The sequence below is a fragment of the Daldinia decipiens genome (genome assembly GCF_022478715.1).
Source record: "Daldinia decipiens strain CBS 113046 unplaced genomic scaffold F4813scaffold_10, whole genome shotgun sequence".
In the NCBI taxonomy this organism is placed as follows: Eukaryota; Fungi; Ascomycota; class Sordariomycetes; order Xylariales; family Hypoxylaceae; genus Daldinia; species Daldinia decipiens.
This window is the reverse complement of record NW_026054553.1, coordinates 446,377-471,437: the sequence shown is the minus strand read 5'-3', so window position 1 is coordinate 471,437 and position 25,061 is coordinate 446,377. Positions and strand designations below refer to the sequence as shown.

General features: G+C 46.9%; 4 protein-coding genes across 4 annotated transcripts; all 4 read right to left on the bottom strand.

The window, feature by feature from the left end:
- Positions 1-4,153: 4,153 nt before the first annotated feature.
- Positions 4,154-4,932, bottom strand: F4813DRAFT_395154 (uncharacterized protein). Its single transcript, XM_049247663.1, has 2 exons — positions 4,569-4,932; positions 4,154-4,500 (listed from the first exon to the last, which is right to left on the bottom strand). The coding sequence occupies exons 1-2, from the start codon at positions 4,671-4,673 to the stop codon at positions 4,261-4,263; spliced, it is 345 nt and encodes a 114-aa protein (XP_049101182.1). The 5' UTR covers positions 4,674-4,932; the 3' UTR covers positions 4,154-4,260.
- Positions 4,933-11,259: 6,327 nt separating this feature from the next.
- F4813DRAFT_25129 (uncharacterized protein) lies at positions 11,260-12,694 on the bottom strand. Its single transcript, XM_049240148.1, has 2 exons — positions 12,193-12,694; positions 11,260-11,974 (listed from the first exon to the last, which is right to left on the bottom strand). The coding sequence occupies exons 1-2, from the start codon at positions 12,453-12,455 to the stop codon at positions 11,305-11,307; spliced, it is 933 nt and encodes a 310-aa protein (XP_049101181.1). The 5' UTR covers positions 12,456-12,694; the 3' UTR covers positions 11,260-11,304.
- A 1,375-nt stretch (positions 12,695-14,069) lies between these two features.
- On the bottom strand, positions 14,070-17,395 carry F4813DRAFT_354214 (P-loop containing nucleoside triphosphate hydrolase protein). The gene is made up of 3 exons (XM_049242729.1): positions 16,908-17,395; positions 14,952-16,818; positions 14,070-14,893 (listed from the first exon to the last, which is right to left on the bottom strand). The coding sequence occupies exons 1-3, from the start codon at positions 17,282-17,284 to the stop codon at positions 14,774-14,776; spliced, it is 2,364 nt and encodes a 787-aa protein (XP_049101180.1). The 5' UTR covers positions 17,285-17,395; the 3' UTR covers positions 14,070-14,773.
- Positions 17,396-17,588: 193 nt separating this feature from the next.
- On the bottom strand, positions 17,589-23,994 carry F4813DRAFT_354213 (uncharacterized protein). Its single transcript, XM_049242728.1, has 5 exons — positions 22,930-23,994; positions 20,803-22,856; positions 19,411-20,751; positions 18,432-19,359; positions 17,589-18,378 (listed from the first exon to the last, which is right to left on the bottom strand). Exons 1-5 carry the CDS (start codon positions 23,323-23,325, stop codon positions 18,067-18,069), a joined length of 5,031 nt encoding a protein of 1,676 aa, XP_049101179.1. The 5' UTR covers positions 23,326-23,994; the 3' UTR covers positions 17,589-18,066.
- Positions 23,995-25,061: the final 1,067 nt, after the last annotated feature.

Below are 25,061 nucleotides of genomic sequence, written 5' to 3'. Positions count from 1 at the left end.
TTCATGTCCTCCTCCCCTTTGCGCCTCCCCCCCCCCCCCCCCCTCCCCCGCCCCCCCCCCCCCCCCCCCCCCCCCCCCCGCCCCCCCCCCCCCCGCCCCCCCCCCCCCCCCACTAAATTACGGAATTTTGTAACGGGGCTAGGACAGAGGTCATCGTGGCCTAACACATTTCTAATATTGTCAAGTTGTATGTCCGAGCAACTACTCTCATCTGTATAGATTAGAGCCCATTGGAAGAAGTTTGAACAGGACATGCATACCGTTAAGGGGGCTAGGTACACATTGGGAATTCAACGGAAATTAGGCAGGTCTTCTTGATAAGAGTGTTCCACATCTCGTTGGCTCTTCTGTTAGATTCTTGCCAGTTCTAGATCAGGTAATACCTAACAAGCAGCAGGAGACTAGCTAGGCTGACGCGGTTTGATTTCATATTGCGCTGTAACCCCTCAACACGACCATCCATGCATGGGCCTACCAAAGGCTGCTCTTAGCCGTACTCAGCTACTTCTCAATATGAATCAGTTTTTCGGCGGTGTCTAGTTGTCCGGGGCGGGATGCTACATAGCGTATCCCGTCATCTTATGATAGGGCTGATGGTTGGACACTTCAATTCTCCCTTGATGTTGGACAAAGTCGGATAACCTGGTGTTGGCTGAAAGACTTAGGGGAATGTAACCGCATGAACCCTGCCGCTGCCAAGGTCGATCCAATGACCAGATATATCTGTACCTTAGGATGAGTTTGTACAACACTTATAGGGAAGACCTGCCTTCATGTATGTCACCTCGATCATACGAAATGTTCTAGCCCTCCAGATCCCGAAACCCGGGAGTTGTAAGATCCAATGGTTGTATGCTTCCCGTTGCCAAAGAAATATTCGAGCAGGAAATGATCGACGATCGAGAATTGCCGATTAATGATCAGTGATAGGTCAAATGCAGAACATGTCTGTCCAGCTGCAAAAGCATCCCTTGTTAATGCCATAACCCTTACTAAGATCCAATACAGCGAATCAGCACGACCAAATGGTCTTTATTACAGCCAATAGCCAGTCCCCTAGAAGGAAGGTCGTTGTTCATCCAAACCTACGAATTCCCCTATCCGGGCATAGAGAAAAATTAACGCCACCCTCTTGAAGGTACCTGGACCAAACTGGGTTTGCGCTATCAAAAACACGAGCAAGAACAGGAAAGCGATTACGTTATTTTGAGGAATAATGAACTAAGACAGAACAAGACCGTTAAGATACGTATATACCACTACTTTATTCTATTAGTTACCTTGGTAGTCTCGAGGTGGACGCGTGAAACCGCTTACTTGGTGGGCCTTTGTTCTTGTTGGAGTCAAATACGAAGTGTTGGTCCTAGTATGATATGATAAATCATGAGATAATCAAGAACGCCTGCATATTGCAGTTCGTGATGGACATTGTATCTTATGAATATCAGTTGATAGACCTTACCTATAGTATGCACTTTATCGAGCCAAAGGTCAGCATATGGGACCGCGAACTATAGTAAAGTTTATAATCAAGGAAAGTAGCCTAATAGGTTATCTAATAGCTTGGCTGGAGTGCTTACAAGTCGATGTTTGTTTACGTCCGCAAATGGCTGGCTCTGCGAATGACCTAGCCTATTCTCAACCTTCTACACAACACATGTTATAACACATGTACTTTCTCAAGTCTATATCACCATTACGTAGAATCTCAGAATTCTTAGGCCAGGAGAGTGTGCTAGGAAGTTGATAAGGAATATGACTATGCTTTACGATTAAATTGACATCTGTTTACGTGTAAGCCGTAACGTACTATCTCCGCCTCATATTAAGCCTACGTCACGATAATGTTATTAGGAATGGTAGCTGTTATATAAAGAGAATGATATGCTTGTCTTGGTAAATACATGTGGATTTTCTTAGATGGTTTAGTGCCCACTACCCTGTCGGCTGGGATAGAAAACTACAGTAACATAACGTTGAGATGGCTGTTTACTTCCGAACAAACATGACTGTATTCCGCAAATGAACATAAGAATACTCAGAGACCCGACTCTGAATTTCTCGGGCCGGCTCAATACTTATCGCATCTGGATGGTGGTTGAGCTTAAGAATGATGACATAGGATTAGCGTGATCATCAACACCAAAAAGTTGACGCGCATAGCAGGGGGGCGCCCGCGGGGTGAATGGGAATCCTGGCATAGGATATGTATGTACGATGGAAAATGGAGGCCATAGACATGCAGGCAGGAATCTGATGTGTCCAAGGTTGGAGAATATAGTAGTACGGCATATGAGACATTGATGAAATCGGAAAGATGTCGTACGAGATTTGCAGCTGTCAGAAATTTAATGTGACGTTAATAGGTATGTGCTGACATTCATTGCTTGTTTCGGTCTTCACTGCTAAATAGGTACGCTTGTACAACTCCTAAGCAATAAACCCTGAGGCTGAAAACTTGTAAGTGAACAAACTACGTAATAAGGCTTTTGGAATTAGAGGTTGATATGTGTGGAGAATATTGAAGGTGGAGCAAAGCGGACCGGACAAGCACTTGGAAAAGCTTAAGCACGTGGCCGAACAGGGCCTGAATGCTCCATACCGAACGGGCCCCCACCTTCAATATCCCTGTTCGTGTCACGGTCGCGGATAGGCGCATCCGTTAGTGTTCCCGAGTTCCCAGCCACCTTAACCGTGCAATAAGGCCGACTGGTTCGGCTAGATTGGACCCACTTAGACTAGGTATGGTATTTACCGTATGTAGGTTATGTCCTTATTAACTGTTAACTGATAGGATGGTTTGACTACCTAATTTTCTGAAGCGGATATTCGCACATAGAACACTTACCATACGCTCACTTATGTATCAACTTAGGTAGTTACCTAATACCTCTAACCTCTAACCTCTAACCTCTAACCCCCAGCCTCTAATACTGAAGCATCATGGAAACAAGTGGCCTAACCGAACCACTATTATTATCACGTCATGCTTCCCTAGGTACTTATTCACGTACCTAGGTATAGATACCCTGGAACGGGGATTTTTATTGTATACGTGTATGTATGTCCTCAGGTGCAAACTAGCTACAGTACACATCCCACTTATATCGTAGTATAAAAAGCTTAGCCAATAAAATTCAAATGAACAAGGTACTGTAGATAGTTCGCATGCCTTCAGTCGTCTTGGTTGTAGTATTCTTGCAACATAGATCGGACATAACAATTCCGCGTCTCGGTACGTCCACTAATACGACGCATATAAGCCTCGCGGACCATTACCGCCTTTGTGGCTTCACCTGTCTCTACGTTGGAAAGCAGGTTATGAAGAGTGCCGGCTATCATATGTAATCATACCTAACCTAGGGTAATCAGTGAGCTTTTGTCACATCCCGAATATTAGACTTGCTACCGATGTTTCCTTTACAAGACGCGTACAAGTTACAGTACCAGAAAAAAACGATCTATCATCACGAGGCTCATATCAGACGCGATAGCTAATGCAGCAAGCCCGATTGAGAAACCCCAGGATCTATATTGCAACATTATTCTACTTCAAACTTGAGTACATGTAGGTAGTTAGCGTCGCAGAGTTACGTGCCCTATTGATACGTCGCCCTCATTTCTTTTTATCCGTTAAACTGCATTATTGTAATTCCAATTTTACGGTATAAATTTAGTACCAAGTTAAAGGTTTTTATTATGCGGGATCCTTTCACAAAATCGCGATTAAACTCCTTGTCTTAACATGACAGCTGCTATTAACGCTCTGTAGACATTAGGCGGGATAGCCTCGCCTAAGTGCTTGAAACTACTAGGTTACCATACTAATTGTTTACCCTCACCCAATGGCTTATGAGTGCTAAACTTCAAGAGTAACACTACGCTTTCGTCCTATGGCAATGTGCGCTCTTTTTACTACATATAAGGACCGAACTCGGCGCAATCTTCGATTAGGAATAGTTATTTCCATGATCTGTTGAAATCATCGCAATCCATCAGCTATTCAAGTGAAGCTAATCATAGGTTAATTTTGTAGCAAACGCCGCCGCTTCCGCCATACGATCGTCAGTTCATTATTAGAGCCTGGGCAAACTGGTGGCTGCGCCCCACAATCCCGGTTGTCTTGGATATTCCCCAATGCCATTAATCCGCTCCCTTCCCTAATCCCTGGAAACTGCTGGAAGGTCCCATCTGATTACCTATTCTCAACATTCGACGCCATGACTTCGCCGTCATCGGCTATACAGACATCTCCTCCTTTCAATAGCTCGTTGCTGGGATCGGGGCACCGGGGGTGGCATTGGTAGTCATCATTGTAGGAACTTGAGTCTGGTTGACCTTGTATCTGAGAATCCATTGATTTCCAGACTCGTTTGTATTAACAAGTTCCATCAACGTGTAGCGTACGACGCCATCCTCGACCCGAGGAACGCAAATATCGTGCGAGTGTCTCGGCAAAGGCATCTCGAGGACTTCACCGTCGACATCTCGTCCCTCCGCCTACATGATGTATTAGCCAGATTTTTGTTGTAAGATGCGATCCCACTATTTCCGGGCGAGTGACTTACGCAGCAGTTTGCGCAGGGGGAATTGTTAACGTATACCCAATTAGGGCAGTTATGAGTGTAAAAGTACTTGCATCGGTACTTATAGAAACCGCCGCTTCCACTCATTGTGAATAATACCTTCACTTGAAAAAAGGGAAGCTGTCGGCTTTAAAGGATAAGACTTTAACGACTTAGTCGCGAGGTAGAGTAATGAGTTATTACTGAATGACAACAGCAAGGAGGTTACTGCCCGCTGGCAGCCAAGCGATAAGGTTTCACTGACGGACTGCAAAGTCCAATTCAGTGAGAAAGTGACCAATACAGGTGCTCAAGAACCTCGAAATGGCTCTTGTTGCAAGGATGCTCCGAAAAAAATAGAGTGAACCAAGGTAGGTGTGCGGAAACATCCTTATTTATCTCCAGGGGTCTTATCCTGCAGTAGGTACTATATGTATACATAGCTTACTTAGGTACGTACAATGAGATGGTCTCTCAGCCTTGATTCTTCAAGAGTTGGCTTTCTAAAGATTTGTCTAGGCCGTGTCGATGTTTCTGGCAAACACGTTTGGAACACAACAGCTTAGGTTAGGCAGTCTGCCATATCCACAACCATCTTTCCAACGGGAGGTCCCCTGCCATGCATCAATGAAGTCCCTGCGGCGACAAGGGTCAAGGTGGACCCGAAAGTATTCTGGAAACACGCCTTTCATTTAGTTATAGCACACACCTATCAAATACCGTAGAAAACTGTGCGGGAGCAGCAGGCATATCAACTTTGACATGTCATATATGGGAGGGGTCGTATCATATGTATGTAATAATAGATGAACATTGTATTTTTTGGACTAACCTTAAGAAACCGCGACTTAGGTCTTTGAAAAGAGCGCGAGTAGAGAGTCATCGGACCGTTACTACTAAACCCGCGCTCGTCTCGCTATTGGTATGTTGAAGGGTAGGATACGCGACATTGTACTAAACACAACCTATCCCCTATTGGCGGAACTTGGGTAAAAGAAGTCGTAAGGTTCCAACCGGGACTTGAGAACTTCGCATATATGAGTTCTCATAAAAAGGGGCTCTTTTCAGTTGGACACAGATATAGTAGTTGTATTCCAACGCAACCAAAAAAAAAACTTCAGTTTTGTTCCCTGCATTTTACCTGTTGTACCATGCCAGCATCGAAAGGCATCCAGACGGGTGGTGGGAACGCGGGGGGAGTGCCGAAGAGGAGGCTTGTCTCTCAGCGCCGACAGTTACACTGCGGCCAAAGGGTCGAATAGCAAAGCGGAAAGGCTTGAAGCTTCCCAATAGGGGCTCCTAGGAGTGGTATAAGCTAACATCAGACCCCCAACTACATATATGTACCTACCCACCCCCGTCGCCATCTTGCCGCGTTTCTACTCCCTTTTGACGATGGCCCTACATATGTTAAGGAACCATTCTCCAATGCAGAATAATTATACCCCAGATGAGGCTGAAGATTCCAAGAAAAACCCAGAGATTTACTATTGGCCGGGGGACCCTCCGCGGGGGACAACAGCATAAATTAATTAATAAATCTCCTTACATCGTCCAACCTGCATACGTGTATATATATATTTTATATATACCTACATAATGGGTGTGGTACCTACATGTATGGAAGAGCGCACATATATTGGTTAGGTACCTAATATATGTATATATTTACATACCTTACATTATGTACTAGGTAGGTATGCATATACATTACACATAACTTACATGTATGCAAGTTTACAACTTATTAATTAAACAAGCTCGTTTACTAACGGGCCCTTGCGTTCTGATCACCTAATAGTGGGAACACTGGAGAAAAAAGGGGGGCATTTAGGAAGCAACAGGGAAGCCCCCGGGGCAGCACTGACTCCCGCTGTGCTAGGTCGGGTAAGACCCTAGGAAGGCCCTCCGCTCCACTCAAGTACATATGTAGAATGTCTTAAAACTTAAACCCAAAAAAAATCTCCGGTCTCCGGGGAGAGAGGCCGGAAAAACCTAGACTAGGACAGGGTCCAAACATTTTGACCCTTGACGTCAAACATTGAAATTTCCCACACCAACCAACTCTCGTCATAATATCAACTATCAAGAAATTGAAAAGTTCAGAAACTTACAGGAATTTACGCTAGAAACCAGATAATCTGTCGCGCCACAAATACTCGCTCACTCGCATCACGTCTGCCTATACATCTGCCTATCATATGCGCGTTATGCCTAATTGTTATGTCTAAACGAATGCATGCAATCCTTCCTTTCATTTATCCGTGTCATGATCTACCTCTAGGCCCTTTTTTGTTTTTTGTTTTGTTTCGCCTGTCTCCTAAGCTAACCTGCCATTCATGCTCGGAATAGTATGTCTCTTTTCGATGGCGATTACTTATTGCAGATATTAACACGCATCTAGAAACCTCGCTCTTAGCCGCCGTGGACCTGCACACTCACACTCACACTCACACTCACACCCAGATACAGATGCACGGCTTACCGTACGTAGCGGGCTCATGTGTCTGTACTTGGGTTGCCGAGCCTAGGCTAAAAACAATCTATTGACATACGCACGTATGTATAATCTCGTAGCTATGGCCGATCATTCGCCATATCGAGCATTACCTTGGCGGATGCTTTACGACGAATACGGGATATCGGCCTTTGTGTACGGGATTGCCCTTCGATCCTGTGGCACTTGTGGTGTCTATCGACACTCGCTGGCGCGCTCATCTCAGAGGCTAACCATAAGCATCTTGAGATTAATCTGGGTCACTATTCCGTATGTGTCCTGGTTGAAGGGGAAGAGTTGTCGTCGTATGTTCGGGTCATAAGCCCAGGAAGGTTTCACCCGGTTTCCTACGTATAACGATGCCGAAACACATTCAATTCACAAGTATCTTGAGCCGATTCGGCTTCGGGTACAATCAGGTCCTCGGCTTAGACAATTCTCAAATGTATCATGCATGTCTTGTGTCGCGATGGACGATACACTCTACTCTGCCCTATTATTAAGGAACCTCTGCATCGGAGTACACTACGTGGACAATGGTCGCGGGTTCGGGATGGCGTGTCTTTCGTCAAGCAACATGCCGGTTAGTCAGTCCACGACTAACATGTCTGAGTAACAGATGTTACTTGGTCTATGACATGTCAAGTTATGTTATTTCGAGATCTACGGCAGACGTAGAAGTGCATGACGCGACATGGCTGTCTTTACGGCCAACAATTTGATTAGGTGGTTGCCTACGATATAATGCGGCTTAATGGTCTACTATTGCTTAGTATCTCCCCCGAAACCAGCCTCTCGAGTCATCTTCGAGACTATTCTTGGCTAGGTACGTATTTGCAAGGCAAGGCAACTTTGTGCGGGTTTTTGGAAAGCCGGCCTAGATGCGGATTGGTGTTTACTGATACCATAATTTCTTGTATTTGGTACTCGCATATGCTCTGCATTTGTTGGCTTACAACAGGGTAGGCTTCAGATCATTTCCAACTCCAGAGCTGTGTTTTCTTTCACTGTCAAACTTGGACGAAGGCTGGTTGGTACTATTAACCTATTCTTACTAGCTTAGTGTCGGGGTTGGCTCCATGTCCACGATGGACTTACAGGACCACGGCCTGGGGTTGACACCTTCATACACATGTCATTATCTCAAATTGGAGACTATTAGCGACATTGGGATAAGCTTAGCTGTGATTGGCAACTAGGACATGGTGGTCTACTTTTTTATTTTTGATGGCGTTGATCTAAACTAGTCATCCCGGGTCGTTGGTTCTGTTGCATCTCCAATCCCTACCTGGGGATTAGGTACACTCGCTACTCGAGAGCCAGCCAGCCTTACTCGCTGATATTCTATCACTGCCCCATTAGCGACATGCAATGTGACACTCGATGGCACGCGTCGTATGACACTGCAACTCAGGAGACCAGTATTGATTTTCAAACCAAGCTTTCAGTTCAGCAATGAGTCTGCCGGGGAGGACACAGCCAGTGATATTGCCAGATGCAGAGTTTGTGCTAGATGCCGCGCCTTTAATGTTCTGGGCTTGGGCGGGAGAACGATACAATCAGTACCTTCGCTTACATGCCAATACCTTGATACCCCATCTTGGAGATGTGGGAGTCTGAAAAGACACTAGAGAAATTTGCTGTTTGGTATCGTCGAATTGCAAAGAAGGTAAATCCTAAAACGCTACTGTTAAGATAGCGTTGGCTATTTATGAAAGTTTTCGGTCAAGATATTAGACCCTCCTAACCTCTGATTTTCCCATTTTACCACTGAGAATCAGAGTTCGAAATATACTACGGTGGGACGATATTAGTAAACGGCCAGTTATCCGCATAGGATATAGAGGAAAGCTACGAAAGCCACGAAAGCTACTATAAGGTTTCGGTGTCCTATGTTCTCAAGATGCTGTGAAACGACGGGATCAAGGAAAACCGCATGAGAATCTTATCACAAGTCTTTCAGAGTCTAGGCTGCTACCTACAGCATTTTGCGCCGAGAAGTCCCTGCAGATGTGATGTTGCATGGAGGTATTACTACAGCTTGTACAGCGACCGCGTCTACTCAGTTGCCTGTACAGCATCTTAGCTCAGTCCTCATTTGCGGATCAGTATCACGACCCATAACTTCTGAATCTCCAGGTAAGTTACCGGAACCAATAATCACACCTTCCCCCGATGCGATTAATTAAAATCGGAAACTCGTGTCGCCACTTGACGCAAAGCGTGAGCGCACTGCTGTTCAGCTACTCCTCCTTTATTATGGCACCTCCAATATGAAGATAGAGAAATAGGGGCACCTGAATACTTTACATACGATGGCGCGTATTCTATCATCAGCAGAGTTCTGCCTGATCCTACTACCATTAGTAGCACTTCGTAGTAATGAGAAGGTTGGCACTTGACTTCTAATAGTCGGCCAACAATCTCGATACATATCTCATTTTAGTCTAAGATGAAAGATGGTGGAGTTGCTTTCCTTAGGAACTCTACGTGGCGTTCTCTAGAATCGATCAAACACGCATAACCGATAATAGGCACGTCAGATCTCAGATGATATGCCTTAGTAGTTATTGATCTGAGTCAGGAGCATGTAAATGGCTTCTTATCCAAGTATATCTTCAGCGGTGGCAAAATCGGAGAAGCATGGAAGTTGTAAGGTTTCTAGTACAATACGACGTTACCTGAGCATCAAGAAAAGATTTGCGGATTACAAAGGGGTCGATATCATGAAGTCGTGGCGACCAGTTCGTGACGACCAGTTCGTGGCAACCGTAATCTCACAGTGCCGATGCGAAGATATGATTACATCTATTTTAATCATATTTTGGAGGAGTTTATATGATTTTACTCTCCGGCACCGCCGTCCAACATAACGCATTAGCTCTCGCAAGACATAGCCACGTCGATTAAATATTGGCCTCAGGTGTGTCCCCTAAGAGTTGTTACGTTACCTAAGAGGTATTCCGAGCTTGATGGCGATTCCTACGGGAACTTACTTCCCCGCCACGATTTCGAGATAATCCATACCCGGGGGCTATCAGCCTGGCCACCATCAAACGGACACACCGCCCAGTTGGCGATCACCAGGGATGAGTTTATACTCTAATTCCATGACCTGATTGTTTTTATGAGCGGCTTCCTTCGGACTGACGATCATGCTAGATGGTCGGGTTGACAGAAATATGCATTTCGGTAACTTGGACTCTTTCGCCCTTCGGGACGAGTCTGAAGAAGGTAGAGACATCGATACATGAACACCAGGGCCGAAGACTCGTGGGTAAGCTTTGGGCCAATCAAGGAACTGGCTTGTCGAGAAGCCGCCTAGACTGTTCCAGAACCACGATCGCTTGGGCTTTAAAGCCTCGTGATGGCTTCTCAGGAAGTATTGTGGACCGCTACTATGCATGGAGACCGATGTCTGGCGTTGGAGATGAGAGATGCGGCCGATATCTGTCCACTGCGTATGACTTCTGCGTATGACTTCTCGTATTCATGCGGTTGGAATCTAGACCTCATTACATGCGTGGTCGGTTTATCTCCTTTGCGTCTTATGATGGGATGCATGCAAACGGTAGTTGCACGCCCTACCCCTTCTAACCACCTCTCTGAGCAACCGAGGCTGTGTCACGTCTCAGGGGCTACGTCTCGCCATCCAAGACCCCCGGTAGCGAGATATTTTCAGAAGGAAAATACAGCTTGGAAAAACTTTTAGGATCATCGAAGAAAATATTTTCTCAGCTGCTCAGCAAGGGGCGGTCCCGCCTGGGAGCGATATTTTCTACCCCCCTTTCTCTACGTTAAGTACCCCTATCTTTATAGGTCACAAAATAATATATCACAAAATGCAAGCGACTATTCGACCGTCGATTCCAAATATGTATGTCTGTTCTAGTAGCTGAAAATGGCAACTACCGAAGTCCTATGCTGGTACATACATAGGGCAAGGATATCTGCAGAGGATAAACCGCATCTCTACAGGTTGTCTTGGATGCGCAAAAGTTTTTGGCGAGAGACTTTTACGCCTCTTTTCATATTGCATCCCCAGTCCTTTTTACCCGCCTATCATAAAGCACCGATCAGAAGATCAGAACGCCACAACTTGGACACCACAACTTGGACACGGAATACTAACTCTGCCCGTCTGTGTGTCTAGGTAATCATATGACGAGACAGCTCCCGTAGGTATCCATTACAACAAAACATTCGCTCGCCTAGTTCCTAGCTTTCCCTTAACTACGGTAACTACCGTTGATACACTGCTCTGCTGTCCGCCTCGATAGGTATTCGAGATTCGGCACTCATCTCTTTGACGCCGTGCTCATTAGGTAGCTCTGACGGCGGCCAGTTGACATGCATTGGCGGTTGGGTAAAGGGCGGCGCGCCCCACGTCGTCGAACTCCAGTTACTAGGACCCATCATGTTTGCTTGGGCTTCTTGCAGTTCTGCCGCCTCTTGCCTCCTCTTCCGCCGCCGCGACCAAAACATCCACAATATCACCGCGCCCAGTGCCAGAACCACGAATGCAGCACCAATGCCGACACCGGCGGCGGCACCGGCACTAAGCCTGGTACGCCCGTCGCTATCAGGTTGCGCTTCCGCTGTCGTTGATGTCGAGGGCGAAGTTTCCGATGCGGGGGCGGAACTGTCTGACAACGATCCGGAAACTACGGTTGCCGTCTCCTCTGCCGTCGTCGTCGCGGGACTGTTCTGGATCACAACGCCGTACGCCATGATGGTACCGGGAGCGAACAAACTCGTCACCGATCCGGCTTCCTCATCCCCATTCAGCGTGCCATCGATGGTCGTGAAGCTCGTCTCCGTGTTTACTCTGTATACGGACATGCAACCTAGCGTTGGTCCCCACGGGTAGCTATAGCTGCTCGACGTAGGAGCACATTCGTAGTTCCCTTGCCTAGATAGGTACGTCTCTCATTAGATTTCTACATTCGATAACATTCGATATATCGCTTCCCTCGTCGTTCGGGTCCGCTCGTCTCTTAACATCAAGCCCGGTATCCTATCCTATCCTATCCTATCCTACCAAATACTACAGGTGGACAGATGGGTGGCTACCGCTAAGGCTACGGAAATTCAAGAGCAAAGGAAAAACGCGTATGCGATGTTACTTACGGACAACATGTCGCCCGCGTGGCGACGATTGTACCCCCCGCGGTCGATATAGACTCGCAGGCGCGCGTATAGCCAGAAGGGCATACTCCGGGACTGTAATACTGATTTTGATAGGGAGAGTAGTCGTCAGGGAAGCACGATGATTGTCCCGGTCGGCCGTGCAGCCAGTAGAAGGTTGAAGCGGTGTTGACCCAGTACAGCGCTGACGATGCGACGCAGTCGGCCGGTGGCGTGAAGCTCGTTGTAAGTGGACCGAGCGACATAGTTGCGTATGGCTCTAAGCCCTCGGCCGAGTGGTTGATGGATGGATATCCGATGTAGATCCCGTGTTTACGTCCTTCTCCTATCTCTATCCCTTGTCCTTTCTTTCTTTCTCTCTCTCTCTTCAACAGACCGACTAGTAATATCAGCCTTCACTATGCGCAATCTGCCGTGTTTGGTTGCACTCGTATCGTCTCTATTATTATTTCCGAATTAATAAGAAAAAGAAAAAGAGAAATCGGGTTCGTGTTTTCTATTTTATTTTATTTTTCCGCGACGACGCTACACGCAAGGAGGAGAGAAAATTAGAACCCGGCTAGACAAAACATCTCTGTCTGCCTCGTCTACCCACAGATTGGCAGTATGGCTGGTTTATTAAAATTTGCTGGGTGATTGACATGCTGGCACTCAGGGCGCCGGAAGGATTGGAATCCCGGACCAGCCATGATCTCACGTCGTATGCAAGCCCTTCCATCATATATTCTCTGTGCCGCTTTGCCTGACGAGTATGGACTGGCTTAGCAAATCAAGGGGCTCGCATGTGCCGCTGTCATTGGAGACTCATCTGTTTTCTCATTGCCACACATACATACATAGGTAGCCAGCCATAGCGGCGAACCTGGTTGTATGTATTTTGCTTCTTAGCTGCGAATATGCATGGATGCATGGATGGATGCATGGAGAGGCAAATAGGATAACAATAAAGCGCGTCTATGCCACCCCGGCCTTTGCCACTTGTAGTATGGATCGTCGTGCCTAGACATCTTTCAAACTTGGCTAAGCTCTTTTCGACTCGGCCTTCACGCAAAGTCGAAAGGCTGAGCTGTCTATCTTATTTGTCTCGTCTCCGCTATACATATACATAATATGTACGGGCACCCTTGGAAGCAGACTGGAAGGCTCTCTCGAGACTTGGGGGCCAAAATCTAATTAACAGGCGGTCACGCATATGTATGTACATACCTACCTACATACCTACCTGTCGATTGTCCAGTCTAGTCCAAATGCTACAGATTACGGGATGCCCCGTTTAGAAGTGGGCGGCTGCTACTATGTCAAAATAAGAAAAACCGGAATCCTTCGTCGGCCTCTTAGCCCTACGCGGACCCCAGACACGGATACATGGCGGTAATCGACCAAAGCACCGCTCCGTGCATTGGCCGCCCCGCCGTTAATATATTATCCTAGCATAGGTCGAGCACTGCTGGACGTAGTAGCTTAAGTCCGGTTGTCAGGTAGGTCCGAGAGGAGGTTAAGACGTCCGGATATTATTACCACAGCCCGGGGACCATGACCATATGTAGGTAATTGATGAAGAATTTAGGTTAGGGATGGAAACTGTCTGTTTACATACCTACCTATATATTAATGCAGGGGTGGACATCTTCAATAGCCTTTCTCCTTTGTATATGTAGTAGAGTAGAGTGAGTGGAGCACGAGCTGAAGGATTACGTGTTCTCGGTATTTCAGCTTGTCTTAACATTCTCTAATCCAGTAACCTGGGTACCTAATCCAGCATTAGCTCCGTAACTATGTACAATATATAACCCTAACTAACCTACCTAGGTTACCTACACATATAAATATAAATACCTAGGTACCTATACATAGTATAAGCGCGGCAATCCCCCGTAACTACCTTAACTCCAGCCGTGGCCCCGGCCTAGTATCAAGGCGAACATGTCCGGGACCGAACATATGAGACGTCCGTCCACTCAGAAACCACGCCATGTCCAAGTCTCCCGTGTCTCACCGCCACCCAACTCATTCATTTGTGCTTCACAAGGTAGGCAGTCTCATTAATTCTGCCGCGAGATAGTTATACTACATGAGAAGCACCATTTATATAAGACATCAAAGTCTTTTGCACAACCCCGTCATAAATTCAATTGACTAGCTTGAATACGTAGACGGATACCAGATCGATGCTATCAGGACCAAGCCATTTCTGTTAAGCTTCTAAACCGTGGGCCATCCGCTCTAATATTTATTTATCGCGGCCTCCTTGTCATCTAAAATAACTTGCCTCAGCCTTGCAACCCCTGCTTAGTAAAAAATTGAGTATATATGACACAATCGTACACCTTCAAGAACGCTGCTGGGACAGCGGTTAGCATATCGTGTAGTCCATAAGATTCTGTTATAGACTGCCGTCTCTGAATAAGACCCCTCTTAGATATGCTTATTAGCTTTTAGGCTGTCAATCCTAGGTTTCTTACCCCCGAGGCGTCGGCTCGAGCCTGCATCAAAAGGACTATTGGACTCTGATCATCCTAGCTCGTAGAATATTCTCGTTTCCTAAGGGTGGTTATAGCCCAGGTCAGCGGCCGCCCTTCATAGCAGCTCGGCGTCTCATCTTGTCAGCTACTGCCTTCAGTGCCAACTTGACCTCTTTCTGCCCGTCCCAAGACTCGATATCATAATATACGGGGGCAAGTTCCTACAACCATTTAGTTAATTACCCGGACTTCATTTACATATATATAGTATTGACTTACCAAGAGCCACTCCGGCTTGATTCCGGTGACTGTTCGGATATAATGTTTAGATGTCATGACAAATTCGTTGTAGAGAACCCAGTCGTATTCTGTCTGGAGCACGGTGCTCGGGTGCAGCATCACTTGTTGGCTGTTGTCTTTCAGGGTGCGGTATACCCTATCCTTCTCCTTTTTGGCCACTTGCATGAAGAAGCCGGTGACAAGCGCGCGACGAATGTTAATGTAGTAATTTTTATCGTTGAAGTCTGTGCTGACCAGGTCCAGGCCTTGCGTTTCCATAATACGCTTGAGTTGAGCACGGACGTTATCCGCGCTAGAAAGGTGACGGAACGACAGATAGTGCTTGTGGCACCATGTCCTCGCATCTTCGCTGCGGTTCAAGACCCCCTTAAAAGCGTGGTATACATTTAGCATAGTTAAATGATCACCGTCGGGATGCTTGAACAAATTCTTCATTTCATCAGCTTCTCGCCTCTTTTGAGCTGGGCGCACGAAGATCTGAGGCACCGAGAGCAGTGCAGTAATCGAGAGCATTTCATTCGAACAGTAGAACTCAGGGCTCGAAATGAGCATGACGGCTAAACTGGGATCTAGGGGAAACTCGGATGCTAAACCGCCAAGAGCTGTTAGTTCCCCTTCGTCGTCGAGGCACCTAAGATAGTTAAGTTCCTCGAGAGCTCGCATCATGGTCTCGGGAGCAGGAGGGTCCATGAGATCGAAATGCACCAGATCTACAACACCAAGCTTCTTGAGCTCGAGCACGGTGTTCGCAAGGTTAGATCGAAGAATTTCTGGATATGTCTGCTCAATCAGCTCATCTTTAAACGCCTTTTCCGTATAGAGCCGGAAACACTTTCCAGGCTTTGTTCGACCAGCACGACCAGCTCGCTGCTGAGCAGAAGCCTTGGAGATGGGAGACACCAAAAGCGACTCAACTCGTAATCGAGGGTTATAGATCTTCTGTTTACTGAAACCAGGGTCGACAACATAGACGATACCGTCGATTGTCAAACTTGTCTCGGCAATATTTGTTGATACGATGCACTTGCGACCAGGCCTGCCACCTTTTTTGAGCGGAGGGGGTGCTGGGTCGAAGATTTTCTGCTGCTGGTGTGGAGGGAGCGTACCATAAAGGGGATAGACCGTCATCGGTCCGCAATCAGTTTCCCTCACAAGCTCGTCGACCTCGAGGGAGATCTTCCTACATGTATCCTCGATCTCTTCCTCGCCGGTAAGAAATAGGAGAATGTCCCCTTCGCCCTCACCAGCATGGATTTGAAGCACAGTACGTATCGCACCCTCTACGTAATCCTTCTCGGGCTCGGGTGTGTAGAAAATCTCGACAGGGAATGTTCGACCTGGGACAGCGAGCAAGGGCGCATCGAAGAAATACCGTTGGAACTTCTGCGCATCTAGCGTGGCAGACATGACAATAAGCTTGAGGTCGGACCTGCGCCTGGTGATCTGCTTTAAAAGTGCCATAAGTATGTCGGTAGCGAGGGTACGCTCGTGCGCTTCGTCCAAAATGATACAGCTATATCGTGACATGTCGTGGTCGTGCATCGCCTCCCTCAACAACATACCATCGGTCATGTACTTAAGCATCGTCTTGGAACTCGTCTTATCTTCGAAACGGATACTATAACCGACCTCCTCTCCTAGGGTAACGTCAAGCTCGTTGGCGACACGTTGGGCAACAGACATGGCGGCGACTCGTCGGGGTTGCGTACAGGCAACCAGCTTTCGATTAAGATGTGGTAGTTCGTCATAAACGACATATTGAGGAATTTGCGTCGTTTTACCAGAACCGGTCTCGCCGACGAACACCAGTATTTGCGATTTATGATATAGATCGAGAAACTCTTGTCTACAGCAGGCGCATTAGTATAGGACCGCAAAAAGGTAAAGGATGTAAGGGTGTAAAGGATCAAAACAAACTACTGGAAGCAAGTTTACCTTTGCTTATGAACGGGGAGGTTGCGCCTCGACTTCAATATGTTAAAATACTGTTGTGAGTGCGGTTCTCCCGTAAAAGGGTTATTGTCGCCATCCTCAGCTTCGGATGCTTGTTTGGCTGTTGTCTTTCGTTGTTCGAAATGCGCCAGAGGAGAACCCTTTGGCAGTCTATCGCTAAACCCGGAGCCGTTTCCGTTGTAATTGTTATCCCAGCCGTCATTACCATTACTCCAATGTGCAAGGTATTTGTTGTATTCGGCCGGTTTCGAATCGCCGCCCTCTTTTGTTTTAACGCGCTTCATAGGCGTCTCAGCATCTGGACTACTCAGGCGCTTCTTGTCATTCTGCGAACCTTTTCCATTTGATTTATCAGCCATCGCTACTACTTTTTCTGCTGATGAATGTAAGGATATGTCGCTGTATGTCCGAGAGGGTCGATGCTGTCGCAATGGGTGGCTGTTAGGACAAGGCTGAAGAAAAAAAAAAAAGGGCAGAAAGGCAGAAAGCTAGAGGTCAATGATTTTTATTTTTGGTTAAAACGTTCTTAGCCCCACTTGTCCGTGCCTCTTGCCCCAAAATGATACCGTCTAACCGCGCATTCATTCATTTAAACAAAATTTCATACTTTCTATATGCATCTATGAATGCATAGAAATATATAATTCAAGTATAACGGTAATATTTGCGGATGGTACTTTAAATAAATTAAGGCAACAAGTATCTAGGTAGCAACATGAACAATTGTAGTTCATAATGTATTATACATACACTTGGTTGTACAGCCATCCGAAATCATCGCAATCGAATCTCTCAAGGAAGGAGTCCTACAGATCTCAAGAAGTGACTCGTCGCCTAGCCATAGTATACATCCATCCGTCCAACTCCTTGAATCCCCCCCGCCTAACCACATATAAATCTCCTTCGTATACATGAACGGAGGAGTACGAAATCAAAACATTCCCCTTTCATGAGCCCTATGCCCGAGAAATAAAACAAGCCTATGTAGGCGCTAAGTCTAACCGTGAGATGATCATCTGCCGGAGGTTGAGCAAGATGCCATCTAATCAACGCCAAACTCCACAGAACGGCACGTGCCGTCCCTGGGACCATTATTTCATGGTTTCGTTATGCTCGTGTCTTGTTCGCCACATTCCTTATGCTACTTTCTCGGATCGGTAATCTCAATATTCTCATTTGCGGTATTACAGTGCGTGCTACTGATCCGCCGGGCATCTCTGATAATGCTCTCAATCAATTCCATGGAATCGTCTGGTACTTCCGGAAGGTCACTTGTGTCCACTGCTATCGAAGGTACAAGTGCCGAGGCTATAGGGGTCGTGGTATATCTTCCTGGTGATGATACTGACTCTGCTGCGCTTGGCTGTTGTATAGCTGTGGCGGCTGATAACCGTTGTATGTCTGCTGGTCGTACGTCACGTACCGAAACTGTTCGTGACTCGTCTGGCTGAGGCTGCTGCTGTTAGGCACTGTCTGCGGGAACTTCTGCCAAAAAGGTCCGCTTACATTGCTGGGCTGGGGCCCTGGACTTTCTATGTGCCTCGGAATTCCGGATCCGTCGTTCATCGACGGGCCCGGCGCATTTGGGTTAATAGTCGGGGTGGCTATGGTTGGTGTCATAGAACGAGATGGGTGTTCCGTTGGGAAATATTGAGGCTGAACCGGAACCTGTGACTTACGTAGTGTTTCCCACGGTCGAGGAGGTGGTATATAAGTCTGCCTAGGTGGTAGACTTGGTGTCCTTGCTAGAGCATTTGAGCTTGTCGACGGGGGCAGTTTCTGGCCCATAGTGGCCATATTCGATGGTGAGGGGGTATCTACCTTGGGCTGTGATGAGTTGGGGTTTGGAGCTGAGATGATCATTGGCGAGGTGACCGAAGCGACCTGAGAAGATAGTATTGGCGTCGAAGGTGATTGCTGGTTTAGCATGGCTTGGTGTGCTTGAACGGTAGTTTGCTCGTTGCGGGCCTCGAAGTTTCTCGTCTGTAACAATGCGGCATATTGGGCTCGGATTGCTGGATGTAGTTGTGTTATAGGTCCTTCACTTAAATACAAGGAATCTACGACACGTGTCGGTGTTTGTTGAACTTCTAGCCGTCCGGTTGATGCTATATGTGTCGCTGGCAGTGTCACTTTCTGTGTTGCAAGTGGAGTAGGAGAATCAGATGTTGGTAGACCAGCCGATGAGCGAGCTGGGCCAGAGTTACCCGTGTATGGCGCTGGGCTAGGAGTACCATTGTTCGGGATACCATTACTAAAAGGAATCTGGCGAGTAGAGAGTGGGCCAGGAGTACCGCTGCTGAAGCCAGATGATCGCCTTCTAATCTCAAAAAGCGCTTCAGGCGATCTCATCAGATGAGCTCGAAGGTTACCCTCATAACCGTTGGTAAAGCCACCCCAATTGGCGTAAGGTGTCCTATACTTGGTAGAATCCCTAAATGATTATTAGCACAGAACTGAATCGCGGGAAATTTGACTGCTATACCTGTTATGATGAACCTGGAAAAAGGCATATCTCTGAACAATGCTTGGTCGCGCTTGCTTAGGGGCATTGCATTGCGGAGGAATCTTGGCTTCTCCCACAGTCCCTTGAGCGGATGCAGAAGATGGTCGAATAGCAGACGATGTCATCGGCGTGTCGAATGAACGGTTAGATGCCAGCGATCCAGACCTAGCTCTAGCTTGGGCCTGGAACAGTTGGCCGTTTTGCGGTGACGGCGAGGGCCCAAGGCCGGGAGGTTGCGTGAACCCATGGCTAAAGGGTGATTTGGCGGTAGAATCAATTCGGCTACCCCCGTACGAGAACGGCGGCGTCCTAAATCGATTATCTGAACCGAACGCCAAAGACTGACCATTGAGTGAAGACCGGTTCCGAGTGTGTCCGCCTTGCGGAGGTGTTGGTCGAGGTATGGGAGCTGACCTTGATATAACATGTTGGGCGGAGGATTGTCTGTTATGTTGTGGTGTAGCAACTGGCTGTTGTGGAGTTTGCTGGGGAATAAATTGTCCGCTTTGCTGATCTGGAGAAGTTTGTTGACGAATAGATTGCTGTGGAGGGTAATGATTGATGAACTGGGGGGTGTAGACCGGCTTCTGGATATTATGCTGTGGTGTATACGGCCCTTTTTGTTGCAGAATAGGTGGCGTAGGCGCTGGTTTTGGTACAGACTGCTGCGGAGTACGCTGTAAGGTCTGTTCGGGGGCAGGAACCAGCTTCGACGCTGTGCTTTGTGGGGGATAGAATGGTGGCCTTGGGATGTATTGCTGTGTCGTGAAGGGAGAAGGCTTCGGAACGAACTGTTGGGTCGCAAATGAAGAATGGACATAGGAAGGAATAATAGGATCCCTTGGCTTATACTGGTATGGCTTCTCAGGTTTCGCTCCTGTTGTGGTCAGAGTCTGTACCGAAAACGTGGATCCATATGACTTTCGGGGTTGAGCTGTAGGCGGAGCCGGTCGAGGAACAGTTTCTAAAAAGTTACTCTTAGGGTTGTGTCTAGGATTCTTCGGATCTTCTGTGTACTGAGCACGCGCTTCCGTCGATGTTCTACCAAGGTAATACCAAATCTGATTATCCTTGGACAGATCCACTTTAGCTTGGAACTTGTTCGAGCAATCACACGAGTTGAATTCGGACCAGGTGAATCCTTCGACAAACGGTGCATCTGCGCGTGGAAGCTCCTCCGTGACTCGCTTTGTGGCATTGATCTGATCCTTAGCCTTACGTGACGTTGGCATGGGAATAGCATTCGCAGACGCTTTCGGTAAATGGAAGTCGGCTGGATCTGGAAGGAGAAGCCATTTCCATTCAACTTCAACACGTTCCCTAGAAAAAGTTAGCGACAAGCTTCTGCTAATGTGGCTATATGTTTCGCACCCGTTGGGAATAATGTCGACAAGGAGCGTCTGTTCGTCAGCTCGGTTCTCAACGACAACACCTGCGAAGATATCCCCGCGGTAATACTGCAATTGGCATATGTCCCCTTTTTTGAGAGCAGCCGCCGCTTGGCGGGTCTTCTGACATTCTTCCAACCCATCCCCATCCAACTTCTTATCTCTCTTGGTCCTGTGGAAACGACAGCTAAATTCGAAGGCTTGTTCCTTGTATTCGGTTCCATCCTCGCCGAATATAGGAACGTCTGCCTCTTCTACCAAGACTCCAGCTGCTGCGGCACAAGTTGCATGGTAGGAGCGGGCGCATTTCTTCTGGGAACACTGGAAACAAGCACCCCTCTTAGAGCGGCAATACAGGCACTTCAATTCTAGGCGAGTTTTGCTGAGGTTTTCGACATTGGCGACGACTTCTTTCCCTTCAACTGTTTCAACCCAGGTTTCGGGTCCGTATAGTGCGCAGATCCTATGGGCTTTGCGACCATCGCTTGTCGGTAAAACCTCCTGTCCTGGTATGTCGTGGGGACACAGGCAACACGGCGGTTCAACGTGGTTCTTGACACGGAGTCGTATCTTCTTGGCCTTCTGCTTCTCTCCTTTATCTGCCGCCGGACGTTTACGTTTACGCCCAGGCTGCTTAAATCTCACAGCATTAGACGAAGGCGGTGTCGGTACACCATTATCGAGGTCATCATCATCTTCGTCCTCATCCTCATCCTCTTCATCCTCCGTTTCTTCATAGTCTGTCTCTTCTCCTCTCAATTTACGCTCGATCTCATACACGTCGACCCAAACGCTATCTTGCGCTTGAGCACATTCACATCTCTTGGCGATCTTTCCCATCGGCAACCAGGAATCCAAGGCAAAGTTTACAGCCTCGGCACAGTTATAGCCCAAATTATACCCCGAGTGATAACCATACGGATAAGTGACAACAAATTCCCCCGGGTAGGAGACGCACTTATTGACTTTGATATTGTAGAAATTCGCCAAATGGTTTGGCGAGATTAGAAAAGCCTTGTGTCGTAGAAATTGGTCGCAGGCCTTCGCGTCTGTTGGCCAGATGCTCTTCATCGCAGCTTCGAACCGGCGCGCATCGCCTTGAGAAATACTGTACCACTGCTTCGGAGCACCAAAGTGTAGGTAGTTGATACTGTATAGATCGACATCTTCAAGATGCCATGCGAAAGTCGCCTTCCACATACCGAGGTAAAGATATGCCGTGTTAACGCCCGGCACCTTGGTACCCAAGACGTCAAGGAGGTTCGGGAGCTTATTAAGATTCCAAGTATCGCATTCGTCATCGAAAAGTGTTCCGGGAAGATCAGCACCGTAAAGTGGCTGTGCATATGTAAGAGTTTTCCAGTATATGCGCTCAAGCTCCTCACACCTATCAGGTGTATAGTCGGAGATGTCCATACGGTAATCGAAGTCCTTGAAGGCTTCCTCATCGATCCTAGCTGATGCCTCTCGCCTCGAGAACTTCCTCCGCGCTGATGTAGATTGTAACTTAGGTTTGGCCTGTCTAGCGCCACCCATCCGACCAACAACCGGGGGACCGTCGTCGTCATCATCTACCTCAGCACCCGGGTCCTGCTCTACGGACTCAACAATCTCTTCGTTCGGTTTTGGCGAGACAGGTGTCATCGGTCGGTCTTCTTGGTCTACCTTGTCTTTTGCTGCACCTCGCTTACCTCGACCCCTAGTCGATCGACGTCTCTTAGAATCGGTGGCACTTGAGGACGAAGCTGGTTTCGGTTTAGACGGTGCCTGTGCACGCCTCTCACCTCGTTTAGCAGGAGGCTGGTGTTCACTTTGGTCGCAGAGCTGTCGCCACTGTGGAATATTGTAGGATCTCTGGTGGAGAATGTTGACTTGTCGATAGGTTCCATTGGAACCCATGATATCCTGTTTGATAGGTTCCCTAACTTTGATTTGCTTGATCATATCATCCAGAGGAGGACGTTTGTCTGCCCATTCCTTGGGCGGGATGATCTTAATAATGCCAGACTTCATCCCGTAACAATCGACTTTTGTCATCTAAAAGTGTAAGAGTTAGCAATGTCAGGATCGGATGAGAAATAAAGGGATGAGAGTAGGGGTATAACCATACGAATTTCTTAAAATCCTTGAACTGGTGCATGTTTGGTTTGAAGACAGGAACAGTACCAGACCAATGGTCAGGAATGACCTCCCCGATATCTTCCTCTTCCTCTTGCTTAACGTCTTGATCATCATTTGCAGGTTCAAGTGGTGGAGCAGGAGGAGACGGGTTGATATGCAAGTGCATGTCTATGTCCATGTCCATGAACGAGGGATCGTCGAGATCACTCAATTCGGAATCGTCGCTACCGTCCAACTTCATTGCGCTGTTACTATCGGGCGGTGAGTGGAGGCCGGTGGCTTTATTGTTGAGTGCATCATTGCTAGGTTGGTCACTTGCGACCTCGATCTCAACCATCTCTTTCTCGGGCGCAGACGCCATCGCGGCGGTCGCTTCGGCGGACATGACAATTGGTGGCTACATGCGACCGATGGATTCAACGTAATGCTATTCCCATCGGTCTTCGTTGAGACGTCTTTTACTAGCTGCAATTATTCCTGATTAATTCGTTCAGAGTGTTGAAGGCAGAATGGTAGGAAAAAAAGAAATATAATGGTCGGCGGAATTGTAAAGCTAGGTACAGTTGACTCCTTGTTAGATGAATGGTCGAAATGAAGTCGGTAGGTGTCGGTCGTAGCACTGCACTGTGGAGGTGTGGGATGCAACTGCTAAGTGGTGTGTATCAAAGCTTTTCCCTTCCAGGCTCTAACGAACCCCGGTTAATCTTCGGCTGGCAGTCGCAATGGTGCGTTGGTGGTACGTTTTGCCTTCTCAGTTGCCTTACGGGGGTCGTGTTGGGGTGGATAATTTGGGGGGTGCGGAGGCCTTGGACAAGCTGAGGGGATTAACTAAGGAAAGAACTGCCTTATCTATGTCATATTATGCCTTGCGAACAAGATACGATTGAGGAAAGAAATAATAACTAGGTGAGTACCTACTTCTTAGACTTTGCAGAAATGGTTGAAGAATAAAATCCGATAGCTGCACTGACGTACCCGATAGCTACTACCAGGTTAGTTGAAATGGATTATGTACGAAGTATAACTTTTAATAGGTACTGTAACCTAGTGTACTATGTAGTGCGGACATGTTCGTGGGTTATACAGTTATTAAATTTAGAGGCTTGCACTGTCTTCATATCTGGGAAGTACTTGCATGTACCTTTGTATTTCGTATCCTAGAAAGATCTTTCCGGTTTAACGTTATCTGATGCTGCAGCACGGGCCTATGGGCCTATGTATGGGCATTCTTTTTCGAGGTCGGAAATCGGGATCTAAGAACTACAGCATCTATGAGGAGATCATCTTGAAGAGCCTCTTCCTTACTCGGTAAGTTACCTAGGTACCTAGTACATATATATTAATCTAGATCAAGCCCCGCCGCCTTTATTCTCAATGGACAGTTTCTTCCATTTTTGCACGTATTCCGCCTCCTATCTCCACAACAATTATGGAATGTACATAGGTAGGTAATAAGAAGGTGGAAAGGACACTCGCATGGCTTGTTAATGCACGTCAGGGCTATGTCATCATTCGCCCAGAATTAAATAGGATAAACTCTCAATATGAGAGACCGGTTAAGCGATCTAGTTCCTAAATTAGCATCGCTTTACTTGCAATCATTATATTATGTTAAGAGGCTTCGAGAAAACAATTATTTCATCGGAAATAACTTGCAACAGTTTAAAATACGGAGTTTAAGTATTGGAGACTAGTATAGGTAGAAAGCGGAGGCTGTTTATAATGATTGAATTTTTTTGCATGATGTCAATGATGTGATTATTTCTTTTTGGTAAAAATTTATTTCCTTTCATAATTGTGAGCCAATCGAGTAACAAAAGTAGAAAATGAATGAAAAAAGAGCAAGGCCTTCTATTTACTCGCATGTGAATCGAAAATGTGTATTTCATTTTTCTATTATGTCAAAAATGAGTGGAGAAAACTTAGGTTCATAGAAAGTCCATCATTGTAAAGTTTTATCAGTCAGTCACTCACTCACTCAGGTCTTGGCTCAAGATTTCTTCTTCACAATTAATTTTCCCGTCTCTTTCACCAAATTTTTATACCAAGTCATAAGTTATATTTCGCAATTTTATTTATTTAGCGCATTGTTATTATAATCGTGATAATCTTAAAAGGATA

Coding starts and splice junctions, on each gene's coding strand:
- F4813DRAFT_354213 (XM_049242728.1), bottom strand. CDS start 23,325: ATGTCCGCCGAAGCGACCGCCGCGATGGCGTCTGCGCCCGAGAAAGAG. Junction 22,857..22,929: donor TCAAGGATTTTAAGAAATTC/GTATGGTTATAC, acceptor TTACACTTTTAG/ATGACAAAAGTCGATTGTTA. Junction 19,360..19,410: donor TTCCAGGTTCATCATAACAG/GTATAGCAGTCA, acceptor ATAATCATTTAG/GGATTCTACCAAGTATAGGA.
- F4813DRAFT_354214 (XM_049242729.1), bottom strand. CDS start 17,284: ATGGCTGATAAATCAAATGGAAAAGGTTCGCAGAATGACAAGAAGCGC. Junction 16,819..16,907: donor CTCCCCGTTCATAAGCAAAG/GTAAACTTGCTT, acceptor CGCCTGCTGTAG/ACAAGAGTTTCTCGATCTAT. Junction 14,894..14,951: donor TCAAGCCGGAGTGGCTCTTG/GTAAGTCAATAC, acceptor AAATGGTTGTAG/GAACTTGCCCCCGTATATTA.
- F4813DRAFT_25129 (XM_049240148.1), bottom strand. CDS start 12,455: ATGTCGCTCGGTCCACTTACAACGAGCTTCACGCCACCGGCCGACTGC. Junction 11,975..12,192: donor ACGCGGGCGACATGTTGTCC/GTAAGTAACATC, acceptor GTACCTATCTAG/GCAAGGGAACTACGAATGTG.
- F4813DRAFT_395154 (XM_049247663.1), bottom strand. CDS start 4,673: ATGAGTGGAAGCGGCGGTTTCTATAAGTACCGATGCAAGTACTTTTAC. Junction 4,501..4,568: donor CCCCCTGCGCAAACTGCTGC/GTAAGTCACTCG, acceptor TACATCATGTAG/GCGGAGGGACGAGATGTCGA.